At 43.4% G+C, this 12933-nt stretch overlaps 2 protein-coding genes across 7 annotated transcripts in view; one reads left to right on the top strand and one right to left on the bottom strand.

Annotated features, from left to right (window-relative positions):
* The window catches only part of rps10 (ribosomal protein S10), a 150952-nt gene that overhangs the window by 43825 nt on the left and 94194 nt on the right, over positions 1 to 12933 (top strand). The window lies entirely within an intron of this gene.
* anks1ab (ankyrin repeat and sterile alpha motif domain containing 1Ab) overlaps positions 1 to 12933 on the bottom strand; it is a 47562-nt gene that overhangs the window by 9410 nt on the left and 25219 nt on the right. For all 6 annotated transcript variants that reach the window (XM_052075130.1, XM_052075133.1, XM_052075132.1 and 3 more), the window contains 9 exons: positions 9618 to 9716; positions 8944 to 9090; positions 5255 to 5362; positions 4559 to 4732; positions 2972 to 3109; positions 2250 to 2321; positions 2090 to 2173; positions 1876 to 2013; positions 580 to 756 (listed from right to left, as the gene is read on the bottom strand). In XM_052075130.1, coding sequence (XP_051931090.1) covers positions 580 to 756; positions 1876 to 2013; positions 2090 to 2173; positions 2250 to 2321; positions 2972 to 3109; positions 4559 to 4732; positions 5255 to 5362; positions 8944 to 9090; positions 9618 to 9716 — 1137 coding nt within the window. The remainder of the gene's footprint in view (positions 1 to 579; positions 757 to 1875; positions 2014 to 2089; positions 2174 to 2249; positions 2322 to 2971; positions 3110 to 4558; positions 4733 to 5254; positions 5363 to 8943; positions 9091 to 9617; positions 9717 to 12933) is intronic.

The following is a 12933-nucleotide window of genomic DNA, read 5'->3' as shown; positions in this document are numbered from 1 at the left end:
CCTCCACAATAAGTGAGGAATGTGCGCTAATAACAAAAAAAATATGTACATTCCAGAACATTGCAACCCTGCTTGTCTTTTAGCTTTGACACTTTCAGTATGGTTAAAATTCCAATCGTGTTGTTTCATTTTCAGAACTCGGCGGCTCACAAAAGGTTTGCTTGTTTATGTGATTTCACATTTGATGAGTGGGCAGGCCCGCGAGAGCCTCAACCCTTTGTATCCAAGCCCTTACAAAGTCTATTTCCGATAATATGTCCCCTTTAGAACAATAAAAATGAGCCAGGAGAGGGGCGGCGTTTGGCAGGCAAACTTGGCTGAAAATTGCGATGTGTCAACAGCGTAGGCAACAACTTGAACAAACTCGACAGTCAAGCGGGAGGATGACTCCGACAAACTCTGTATACCGTCCATGAGGTAAATACACTATAAGATATTGAGGAATATAAAAACTTGTGACCCACTTTATGAATGGGCGGTACCGAAGTCAAATTTTTAACACTCATCCCTTGTGACCCCCTTTCTTCCTCCTTTGAGTTACAATAGTGCCTCTCGCTTTGGTCGTGGGGAGCTACTCACTGCTGATCTCCTCATGCTGCTCCACGCCTGAGACACGGGCCGGCTGCTCTTGGTCTCGACGACTTCAGAGCCCAGGGATGAGTGGGGGATGAAGTGTCTCTGCCTGGACTGCACGGTCATCTGGTAGGCTACTTCGAAGGCCTGGCCCAGAGTTAGGATGATCTCGTACGTCTGTGTCTGTGTGAGGAGATTGCGTATCGGTTATAACATGAAATTTGGTAACCATGTTTGCAATGCAATGAGACGACTTGACCCACAAAAAGTCTCATGAGCACGTGGATGAAAAGACACAAAGTTTGTCATTTTGGTTTGAAGCAGACAGTTTAGGGTTTGTTGTTGTTGCTACCAAATTACAACCATGTACCGTATACTTGACAGATGTGTGACACTAAATTATAAAAAAAAAGGAAAAAAGTTAAGCATTGCGTGTTGGTGGAGCATCACCAAGAGCGATGATGAGAAATTGTGAACAATTTCGTTTTTAGCAGTGCACTGCCACTCTTGTGGGTGAAAGCATGGCAGCGAAGTTTGATGACTCATCATAAAACACCCAACTCATAACAGTGAAAGCCTGAGGTGAAGTTAATTTGAGATTTGCCACCAAACAAGATGTCTCCACAGCTCAGTTTCTGTCATACATGGAAATGTCAAACTTATCAGGGAAGACAATTTAATTAAGCCGTTCAAAAAAAGCCAATCAAAGGAAGGAAAGAAGCTACAGGCGTCTCTCACAGTGGCACATCCATTTAAAATACTGTAACATTAATTCAAGCTGATAGCGGATAGGAGTGAGCCCTCGCGCCCACCTCTTAAAATGGCCTCTTGAAAACCAACAGGCAGATTTCCTGATTCCTTTAAGACGTGGGTTCTTGAGAGGTTTTTGTAGGTCCACTCATGATAGATAGACATGTCAACCAAATCTAATGCTGTGACAACAGCTGAAACTGAATGTAGGGGATGAATTTTGGAGTTCTATTGTTAGAGTTTTTTTTGTTTTATACAGTGAGTCGTCAAACTTCAGTGGCATGCTCCTTGACTAAAATTCTAATGTGTCGATATGTGGTAGCAACTCCCTAGGACGGGTTTGTTTTTGAAGTACTCCTGGAAATTGCAAAAATGACTGGAAAAATGCTTTTTGAGCTGATCACATTTTGAGCATGGCTTATTGGGACTTTTTTTGTGGGGAGGGTGGGTGAGTCTACTCATGATAAGCTTGTCTGCCAAATTTCATGTTGCTTAGTGAAACTGTCTTTGGGGGCGGAATTTTGAAAAGGTTCAAGGTTTGCCACGACTTACCACCTCTGCCGTACTGAAGACATGACAGAAATGGTGGCCGCTCTTCAGGTCCTTGGTGATGTAGGCGAACGTGCACAGGTCGTCCGGGTCCTGGGCGGCACAAGAGATGTTCCGGATCTCGTGCTCCGCTACTATGGTCTAACAGAGGAGACGTAGAGGATTCAATAAACACAACAAAAGAGTGACAGGCTCCCCAAACGTTACTTGTAGTTACCTTTGAGGCTGCATCAATAAACTTGACCCCCCTGTAGGTAATGGAGAGAATAACAACAGGACCTTTTCTGGAATCCTTTGATTTCTGCAAAGCAAAGTGTATCTTCATGTAACCAATGCTTACTTAAAAATGTACTGTCTAAGATGTGAGGAATACTTGCTCTAATTTTAGCGCAGGCATCTTGTGTGGACTCGATCCCTCGTAGATCCCTGATTATCATTGAACCTAAATACTGCCATAAGAACACATCCGATTATAGAGTGTCATCGAAACTGTAATGAAATATGCAATCATGACAATGTCTAGTTTCAGGGACCTCTTGAGTTGATTTATTCTTATCATTCCCATATATGAATCGGATTTTGGGAGGGAGGGTGGGGGGGGGGGCTCCCTCTGGCCAATAAAACTCGCAAGCCCGTGTACACTGTTGAAAATAGATTTCTTTTGGGGCCCTGAACACAAACTCTGAGGCGGTTTTACAGGGTGGAAAGGGCTGCCAGCTACCACCTTTATCAAATGTCTTGTGACCCCAGTTGCCACCCTACTACTGTATTGGAAATTAATCGACCAATATTACATTGAAAATGTTACAATAAACGTTCCTTGTATTGTCTCCATAGTGTGCATAAAAAGGTTGTTTAGCATTTACTCCTACTATGATCCCCAAATGATCACCTCATCAGCAAGCTTCGGAGAAGCCTGTTAACAAGCCTGATCATTTGAATCAGGTGTTTGAGAAGACGTAGGGATCTAAAACAGGCTGGGTAGAGTTGCCCGAGGGCCGGATTTGGAGTTGACTGTGCAGGTGTACCTATAGAAATCTCCAGTAAGAGTTGTATATTTGATCACAGTGGTTAAAAGTCTTTGGCCAAAGCGACTTACAGTTGCCTCATACCCACAGGCGTCCAAAATGAGTTTCTCAGGCTGGTGGTGCCAAGCGGACACGGTGGCGTAGGTAGCAGAGTGGCTCGGCGGCCGCGGGTTGGCGCGAGATTCTTTGTGTCGCTCGCTGTGTCGGTCCTGCAATGTCACAGACTTTTATGAAGAAACATGAATGTTTCTTCATAAAATATGGTCATATATCAAACATGAATGTTTGATATATGACCAGCACAGTGCGAAAGTGGTTGGTACGTTTGCATCATAAACTTTCGTGTTTGAATCTTGCGCTGCCCCTCTGGAGTGTCTGGATACTCCATCCATAATCCATTATGAAGACGTTCATGTTAGGGTCATTGAAGACTCAATTTTTTTTCTGAGGTGGGAACGTGAGTGTGAAAGTTTCTTCTTTGATGGGTGCCCTGCGATTGACGACCAATCTATGGCGTGCAACGTTTGTCTCACCCAAAGTCAAGCACTCTAGAAAATGAATGTTTGATGTCAGCGATCGGAGTACAAGTGGAGTAAGATTTCTTCCTTGGTTGCACTTGGGTGACTGTTTGAGTTTGTGCAGCGGGTTTTGACCTTTAGCCAAAGCTAACATTTGACAGTGGCAGTGAAGTTATTCTTAGCGCTTTCACCTGAGGACCGAGCAACCCGTCATGTAAGAGCTGTGAGAGTTCATGACAGCGGGACCCCGATGCTGGCCCAGTTCACGTGTTAAGTCATCTCGCTAGCCAGGACTTTACTGACACATGTGACACATCTGTGGAGATGAATGCATTGACAGGGATGTTGTGCTGCTTCACCAGCTTCTTCTTTGCATTGTTAAAACCACAAAGCAACGCATCGTTGCAAAATTACATTCTACTCTATCTATGCAATATGAATGATAATTACATAACAACAAATATGTTTGCCTTTTATTATTCATGTTGTGATTATTATTATGATGATAATTCTTTTATATCTGTCCCAAATGATGGAAACATCAGAAAGAAGGAACACGAGAAACTCGAGAAATACCAAGGGCTCAGAGAGGAGCTGGAGAGAGCCTGGAAGGTAAAGGTGACAGTCTTGCCTGTGGTGGTCGGAGCACTCGGGGCAGTGACCCCTAAACTAGATGAGTGGTTGCAACAGATCCCGGGAACAACATCGGACATCTCAGTCCAGAAATGTGCAGTGCTGGGAACAGCAAGGATACTGCGCAGAACCCTGAAGCTTCCTGGCCTCTGGTAAGAGGACCCGAGCTGAATGAGGGACGGACACCACCCATGGGGTGAGAAGAGGATTTTATATATATATATATATATATATATATATATATATATATATATATATATATATATAGTCAAACCTCGGTTTTCGTACGTCTCTGTTCTCAGCCAAAATGTTTTTCGACCAAAATGTTCGAGTTTTTTATGCCTCGGTTGACGACCGAATTTCGGTTCTCGAACAAACTGAGCACACTTGAATGTGTCACTTGACTTGAAAATTTTCTTTTTAGTCACAAAAGTCTGTCATTTGAACAGTAGTGTGCTAAATTTGTAAAGTAAACAATCAAAGGACACAAAGGAAGGAGGAACTCACAACAGAGCGCGGCCGCTCACAGTAGGAACGCAAAGAGATGCTACAGTCCTGTTCCAGTCCTCCTCGCCGCCGCGGGTCGGCTTCGGCCAGGGGCAGCAGCATGTCCATGGAGCGACTGGTGTAGGGGTCCATCTGGCCCAAGGGGCAAGTGGTCTGGGACAGGAGGTCGTGGAACTGAGAGGCATAAAAAGGCGCACAAAAACAAACATCACATGATGGTACAATGTTTAGACAGCCATGCCGCCCTTGAGCTTTCCTGATCTCAATCCAACATTTATCTTCAAAAATGCAACAGTGATTTTTGCTGAGGGCTACAATGCAAAATTTCTTTTGGCATGTTATTTTGGTCTTAAAAGTGCTGCTCCTACCAAGTGGTGATCGTATGTCTCTTTTTGCTTTTCTATTGTCAAAAATTGGGTTTAAAAAAAGAGTCAGAGAGAGAGAGAGAGAGACACCTTGGAAAGTGTTCAAAACTACGGTAACTGAAGTTGACTTCTGTTCAAAGTGCCACTAAAATCTGTGCTTGAGGACTACATTACGATACTTACTATCCAATTTTGAGTGTATTGGTTTTTGATGTAGAAAAAAAAATACTGTGGTTGTTTGTTTTCACATGGAAGCAATGTGAAATCATTGATATTCAAACTTTGACCTACAAAAAGCCATGAGGACTTGAAGTAGTAGTATGGTCCTCACCATGATCGGAGACAAGCGTCGGGACTTGGAGGGTGCCTCCTCGTAGGGTCTCTCAGCCAGAGAAGCGATAATCCGCTTCCTGTGACCCAGCGGACCCACCCTGATGACCTATGGGAGCAAAGAGAATCCAACAACGCATATGTATCCGAGCAGCCATTTGCAAACAAAAACTCATAAGCATGGCCTCTAAAACCCACTGAGTCGACGGAACACGCCCCCATGACTGACCATCAATAATTCAGCTTCAATCTGTTTTACCATCAGTTTAGAGTACACTCTTGTCTCTTTCCCGGGAATGCTCCATAATTCACGAAGCATCTTTGTGCATCGTGCTTAAATAACACAGTGAGCCCATTTCGCTCGCAAAATAAGAAACACAGTCCTACCACAAACAGTTGCCGTACCACAGTCAGACATTGACTGACCGACTGACTGACCAATCAACCAAGTGACTAATTGATTGACATTTTGAAAACTAACTGTCTGACTTAATGGCAAAGAAACTGACTCACTAAATCATTGACTGAGTGAGTAACTAACACAGGAACTAAGTGAGGAACGAATCACTGATAATCACTGACTAATAACTGACCAAATAACTGACCGATTAAATGATCAATGGACTGATTGATTGACAGTAAACCAACGACTGGCGAACTCACTGGGCTCTATTTTTGTGCCCATCTTAAATCTCACACAAAATAAAGTCTCACTGTGAGCATGGTTGGAGTTTTCTTTCTTTTCTTATTTTCAAAAAGGGGCACATGCGCCATTGTGGGAGTGAACACAGTCGACTTACATGACCTCATTTCGTTTGAATTCAAAGATATTGTGGAAGCACAATACAGACTCGCTGGAGTCCATGCAAAAAATCAAAGCACACCGAGGAGCTGCAAGCAGACCTCCATATGCAGCTAACGTAAAGTCGGCCAAGGTAGTCACAGATCACTGCTGTGAGCCCTCATAGAACGCCAACCAACGTGATCATTTGTGGCCACGTGTGCCAACAGAATCTGTCCTGCATCTGGATCAAATTCACCAAAATTCTGTTCGACCACCTGCGCCACAACTTAGACCTGCCTTTAGCTGGTCTAAGGTGTGTACCCTTCTCGTACGTTTGCAATACGAGGGGTATATGGAATCATTTTAACAATTTGTTTCACCGATTAGTAACTTTTGGCACAGCTGCGCCAAAATCACAACAGCTGTTTGTCAACTCAGGAATCTCATTAAAAGTCAGTTGACTGAAGAAAAGAGAAAAACTGCTGAGCGTCTGACTCTTATTCATGTTCAGTGTTTTATTCCTGGGTTAGCGTTTTTGGTCAACAAATTTGTTTTAAAGTTACTTTCTAATTATGGAAACTCATCAACACATATGAGTGACAGGGTACTCATGATGGTGTAACAAAAAGGTTCCACAAGCCATAAAAGTGGTTCGGAACCCCTAGTCTAAGGTTTAGTCCACTTTCTGTCACCAAGTTGTCGGATGCGTCGGGGGAATGTAAAAGAAAACGCCTTTGGTCCACCGAAACCAGCATTGCACAGCACTGTTTGCCAAATCCCCAAACAAGATAAACTAGATTTGCTCGGCACGAGAAAAAATGAAGACTAGTTACTAGTGCCTGTCTACGAAAATGGAGCCCACTGTCTGACAAAGTTGACAAACTGCAGGAACTGACTCCTAATCAATTGTCAACCTAATTAACAGACTAACCAACCGACCAACCAACTAACTGACGAATCAACTGAACAGTAACTTGGCAGCCTAGTTAACGAACTGACTGCTAATTGCTGACTGACTAACCACAGCATCTACAATACACATAACTAACTGACTACTAACAAATTTTCAGCCCTCCCCTTAGTCAAGCTTTAAATTAAACAACTGGAATGAAATTAGTTACGATTGTTCACACAGGGAAGCAAACTGCAACCATTTTAAAGCCATCGCTAACCTAAACAGCCCTACTTACCCAAGCCATCAGAATAAGAGCCACTTCTTCCAATGAGATACCGCAAAATAACAGATTTGACATTGTATTGTCTTTTCAACTCCAATTTCACGGATTTTTATTTGACTACTCGCCACGCCTTTCCAGTTTTCAATGAAGAAACCCATCCTGTACGGTAGTTCAATCCTCTTTTAGTCGCTCGCCTTCTCAAAGCATGTTCCTCCCTGTTAAACCGTAATCATACTCGTCAGAGGTTGTTAGTTTTATGGAGTCAAAACTCTTTTCTATCGCATAAATTTGCTTAATTGCCGATTAGCACTCTCTCGTCCGTTATTAAAGTTCCTCGAGCAATTATATTTGCCGCTTATTAGGCCCTCCACAACAGCCGTCGCCGTCGCGCGTATCTCTCTTTGTCTGAAGCCTTCAATTATTCATCTCGTCTCGGGTAAGAACTGGTCTGGAAGTCTCGCGTTCCCATGGGGGTTATAGGTTGTGTGAACCCCAATAATAAAGCACTTTAGATGGCGTGCGGAAACGTAAAGCGGTTTGTAGGTCACGGCCACGCTCGATTTGCTGCGGGATGCTGCAGAGCATGGCGGCGCTGTAAGAAGAAAAAGAAGAAGGAAAAAAAAGACGAGACGCTTAAAGAAAGTCTGTGCAACGTAACCATGGCAACACACTGGTGTTCTCAACCTCTCCTCAGCTGCAACCACGTTAACGAAAGGACACACTCGTATGGGGTAAAATTCATGATTGCGCTATTTTTTGCTACAATGGCTGATTGTGATTTCCTCCACAAATGATACTAGAGAGAGTAAATTAATTATGATAGCCCGAGCTGATGTGAGTCACAAAGCAAAACATTTTTGGAGGGCTTTGAAAAAGGGCAAACACACAAATGTGAGAGAGCGGAGTACAGGGTGTCCTCAGTTTACCTTGGTTAGAAAGGAGCTACTATCTGTCTATACATTTACTTTCATGGTCGCTGGTTTTCACGTGCCTCCCAAATAACGGGCAGTGTTACTACCCCAGGCCAGGTGAGACGAGACAAACGTCTCGGCTTTCTCTGCTCTGCAGTTGTTTATTTAGCACCCATAGACAGCTGGATGTTTTTCATCTTTGGTCAAACACCAAGTTGAATAATTGTATAAAATTTGACAGGCAAAACCTGCTTCTAATAATATCTGGAAAGCATTCATAGTGCTTCACTTTTTTCCCGCAATTAGTTGCGACAGACTTATTCCAAAAGTGGTTTCGATTTGTTTTTTGGAGAGGATTGTGCCCAAAGACGTGTGCTCAGTCTGTGGCCTGATCATCAAAAAGAACTAGACATCGCTGCTAAAGGTGCATTAATAACATATTTATTACTGACATACATGGGATTTCTTAATTTTTTCCAATTCTAATATATTTGAGAACAAATGTTCATGATGTACAGTATTATGATGTGTAGTGTAGAATTTTAAGAATTGTAATTTTTCTTCGGTTTTGGAATAAGTCTGGAACGCAAAAAGGGGTGTGACTACTCTCTGAATGCATTGTGACTGTGGATCCAATCCAGATGGAAATATCTGACATTTTGATCTCTTTTAAAACTTTAGACAATAAACCACATGCTGCTTCACCAAGTCTAGAGACTTCTCATCACTCAGTCGCCTCTTCTGGTAAGTGGCTTCAACCTTTGTGCATACAGCAGTTTTTGAAACAGCGAGGTGTCGTTCACTGGTGCTCGCTTACATTGATGATCTCCAGCTCCCACAGGTTCTTGACACACTCCAGTGTGCGGTAGCCACTGGATAAGAAGTTGGGCAGATACTCGTGCAGGCCCAGGCCGTCCAACCACGAGGCCAGAGATGTGCTCCCATCACAGCCCAGAGCTTTGACCTGCAGCAAGGACAGCATACGTGAGTGTCCTCTGGTCTCCTCGAACCAAACTTAAGTGAGGTGCACACATAACGATGAGTCAGGCAACAGTTGAATATGTGACGTCGCTGAAGTCTGATTGATGGAACGAGTGAGCGGTGGCGCTCTTATAAATGTGATTTCGGATTGGAAGAATTCATTCCTCAAGCAGCCACTCCCCATCTGTCATTTTCCCAATCGTTCAGAAAAAAAATCACTCTGAGCACACCCCACACCACAAACTCAGGATGATCCTTTACAGACATTCATCAACTGGACTTTTGCTGGCATTGATCGAAAGAGCGGGAAAATTGTCAAATTTGTTCCGATCATCCGTATGTGTTCAGCCCGCCTTAAATCATTCATAATGCACGGTAGTGTCAAATGATTTATTTACTCATGCATGCTGTGGACACCATAAATCTCATGACAATTCAAAGCGTCAACAGAAACAGAGAATATTTATCCCACCCCCCCAAAAAAGTGTTTATCTGCTGGAATTGAAGTACCTTTGGGAATCCACGTGCCGCATGCAGGATTTTCTTCCTGTGTCCTGGGTCGGTGATCCCAATGTCTCGCAGATCCTTGTCCTCCATCACGTTACTTCCCTGCACGTACGCAAACACAGGAGATACATTCAGTTGAATGCTACGACACACACACACACACACACACACACACACACACACGTTATTGATCAAGTTATTGATTCCACCAATCAGTATGTTGAAGTTTGGTGAATTAGCTGAGACATATGACTTCCTGCCACACTTCTGTTGCACTCCAAGCCATAGTAGTAGCGGACCAAATGGGTTGGACCAAACGTCAATTGCTATTTGTTGAGCAAGCATCCATCAATCAGATTTTATTTTCAACATTTTCTGAGAAGCAGAAACATTTTGGCCCCGTCAGGGGTCGCATAGCAACGTTTTTATACATGCTGCCCTTCCTGATGTGAAAAGCAGCAGTGGCTTGGAATCAGCATATGGCCTAAAGCAAGGGTGCCCAGACTTTTTTGACCTAAGATCTATTTTTCGATCAACCAAACTCCTGCAAATGTGCATGTGTGCAAACGCACGCACTTGCACACGCATGCCATGATGAACAACTGCTATACCGGCCCTGAAGATGAATAAAACAGAAAAATAAAACACACAAGAGAGACACATGTACCATTTTACAATGCTTCTCTCGGCCCTCCGGATTGCCATTTTTTGCCAGTGCCATTGGTGATACCAGCCAATCGTGATCAATGTGACGGACACCCTTGGCGTGAAGCGTCTTGCCCAAGAGCCCAATTTACCGTTTGCCCTTTTCAGGATTTGAACTCCAAACCCGTGTCCAAAGTCAGCGATGTTACTTAACAACAAAAAACTGTGTCCATACTTCTGTGTCTCTTTTCGTCAATGGATGCTACAGCTTTGTGTTTGCTTTCAAAACTTAGCTTGTAGCAGACGTGTGCACATTTTCAGCATGACGTCTCTGATCTACTGGAGAAAGGACACTTTGATCCTCTCCTCTTTCATCTAGAACTGCTTCAGACAACAAAGTGTATGCAGAAAATTGGTGAAGATTGAACGACTGTCTGTGTCCTATGTGTTGTCTTGTGTTTTTTTTTGTTATTTTGACTTCAAAATGGCGCCGCGAGAGTGGCTGCCTTTCCAGCAGCTCCTATATTTTGTTGTTCTACTTCTTACTTTCATAACTTTGCTGCTGTGAATTGGGAATTTCTCCATTGTGAGACTAATAAAGGTTTTCTTACTGACACCCAGCTTCAGATCTAGAACGTGCCCAAATTCAATCTTCAACCCAACCTAATCGGTCAAAACAATGAACCCAACCTTGGGTAAAAGTAACACAACTCGCTCAAAAAGCCAGCGAATGGTTTAGGCAAACAGCGCAGCAATTTTTCAGTGTATATTGTATGCCGCTTGTCCCATTAGTGTAACGCGTGATCTGGAGCCTATCCCAAGTGTCTTTGGTCAAGAGGCTGGGTATTCACCTGGACTGTTTGACAGCCAAAAAAAGGCCATAAGGTCCACTTGCCAGAGGCTGACCGCTCACCAAACGTCTCATCCTAACCAACGGAATACAAATACATGTTGTACTTTTACACTCCTGGTAATTTAAGTGTACCACTCAGTGCAAACACGGATCGGGATGCGACACCAAAGTGTTTAGCGCACGCCTGACACGAGGCGAGTGGGAGGACAATGAAGTCAAATCAATTGTGCATGGCGCGGTGAGATCAATGTAATGCGGTACGACGCGTCGGGAACAAGGAAAGCCTTGGTGGACGTGTCCGCACGAGATGCTTTCATTGAAACAGTCAAAGAAACGAGGAACATTTTGTGCTTCCTTAAAGCAGATCCTTGTCCAGAGAGACGGTTAGGTGTTTTCTATATATGTGGTGGACAATGGTTCGGGTTGGATTTCACTAAAAATCCTTATAGAGTACCGGTAGTTAGGGAGTAGGGAATAATATGATTCAAGTGTATGATTCAGAACGCTCATCCCCTACTTTCTTATCACTATATTGGGATTTTTACATAGTAAAATGTATAGTTAACACAGCCGCCAAATAAAATACAGCAAAAAATAAAATAATAATAATAATAAATACATAAATGCATAAAAGATTATGACATTAAAATGCATTGCACATCCCGCGACCCTCATCAGGAGAAGCGGCTCAGATAATGGATTTGTGTGTGTACTGTAAAAATATACGCAAATGTGAAAAAAAAGAGCATTCTTTTCTAAATGATCAAATCATTTGCATTCACATTAGCTCGGATATTTTGGCAACAAAGTGTTAGCACATTGAGAAAAACTATTAAAAAAATGTCCAGCCCAAATTACATCTGTCACTCAAGTATATCAAAAGTTAAGACACATAAATACTTTTATTCAAGGAAAATTGTACAAGGTGACTTTTTCTCAGACCAATGTTATTTTCTGTTAGGATACTTGTACTTATCCCGAAGTACTGCTTTCAGATCGTTTAGACCAGACAGCTACTGTGAATAGTGAATACAGAGTGATTTGGAATGGAGCCGTGAGAGTGAGCCTGGAAAATGTGCATCTTAGCGTTTTTCCCCTCCCCGGTGCGTACTGCTGCATATTGATTGTTTGCAGCCAAGAATGTTAAAATGTTCCGTCTTTCCTCCGTGCCGCTGGCTCGGCCTCAAAGCCCCACTGCAGCCCGATTAATAAAAGGTCGCCAGCCATAAATCCAGGATAGGCGCCTGAAATAGATTCTCCCCGGTTCGACGATGCCTCAGGAGGCTCTGGCTCAACGTCTTTGACGTCATGTGACGGTAAAATGTACGCTTGAGTACTTGCATAGCTAATGAGCCGCACGCTGCTATTGATGTGATGTGCGACGACTTGCTGCTGCTGCTGCTACTGATGATGAAGCCGTGCTAGGGCTCCTCCATCTCGCTGCATGCGCTTGCAAAATTAGCATCGCTCTCTTGACCCGTATGCCAAATTCTATTTCTTTTTATTTTCTGAAAATGCTTGGCGGGCACTGCGATGTGTTACGCTTTGCGTGTTCACGTCCAGAGTTGGCCCAAAGGCATTAGCCACCTAAGTGGCTGCTTGGCGCTCCCTGGCCACGAGGGGGCTCCCCACATATCCAACAGCTGTTTTTGAATTCAGGTCAAAGCTCTGTCCAATATAGCAGTATTGCTTTGGCGCAATGTTGTGACATCTTGGTTCCAATGGACTACTGTACACTGAAATGAGGAGAGGAGCTTTAATCGGCCAATAGATTTTCATTTTTCTGTCTTTTGACCCTTTCATGCACCCTGTCATCTGATA

Source organism: Hippocampus zosterae, chromosome 9, assembly GCF_025434085.1.
Source record: "Hippocampus zosterae strain Florida chromosome 9, ASM2543408v3, whole genome shotgun sequence".
In the NCBI taxonomy this organism is placed as follows: domain Eukaryota; kingdom Metazoa; phylum Chordata; class Actinopteri; order Syngnathiformes; family Syngnathidae; genus Hippocampus; species Hippocampus zosterae.
Note: the sequence above shows the minus strand (reverse complement) of the source record. Positions and strands in the feature narration are given on the sequence as shown.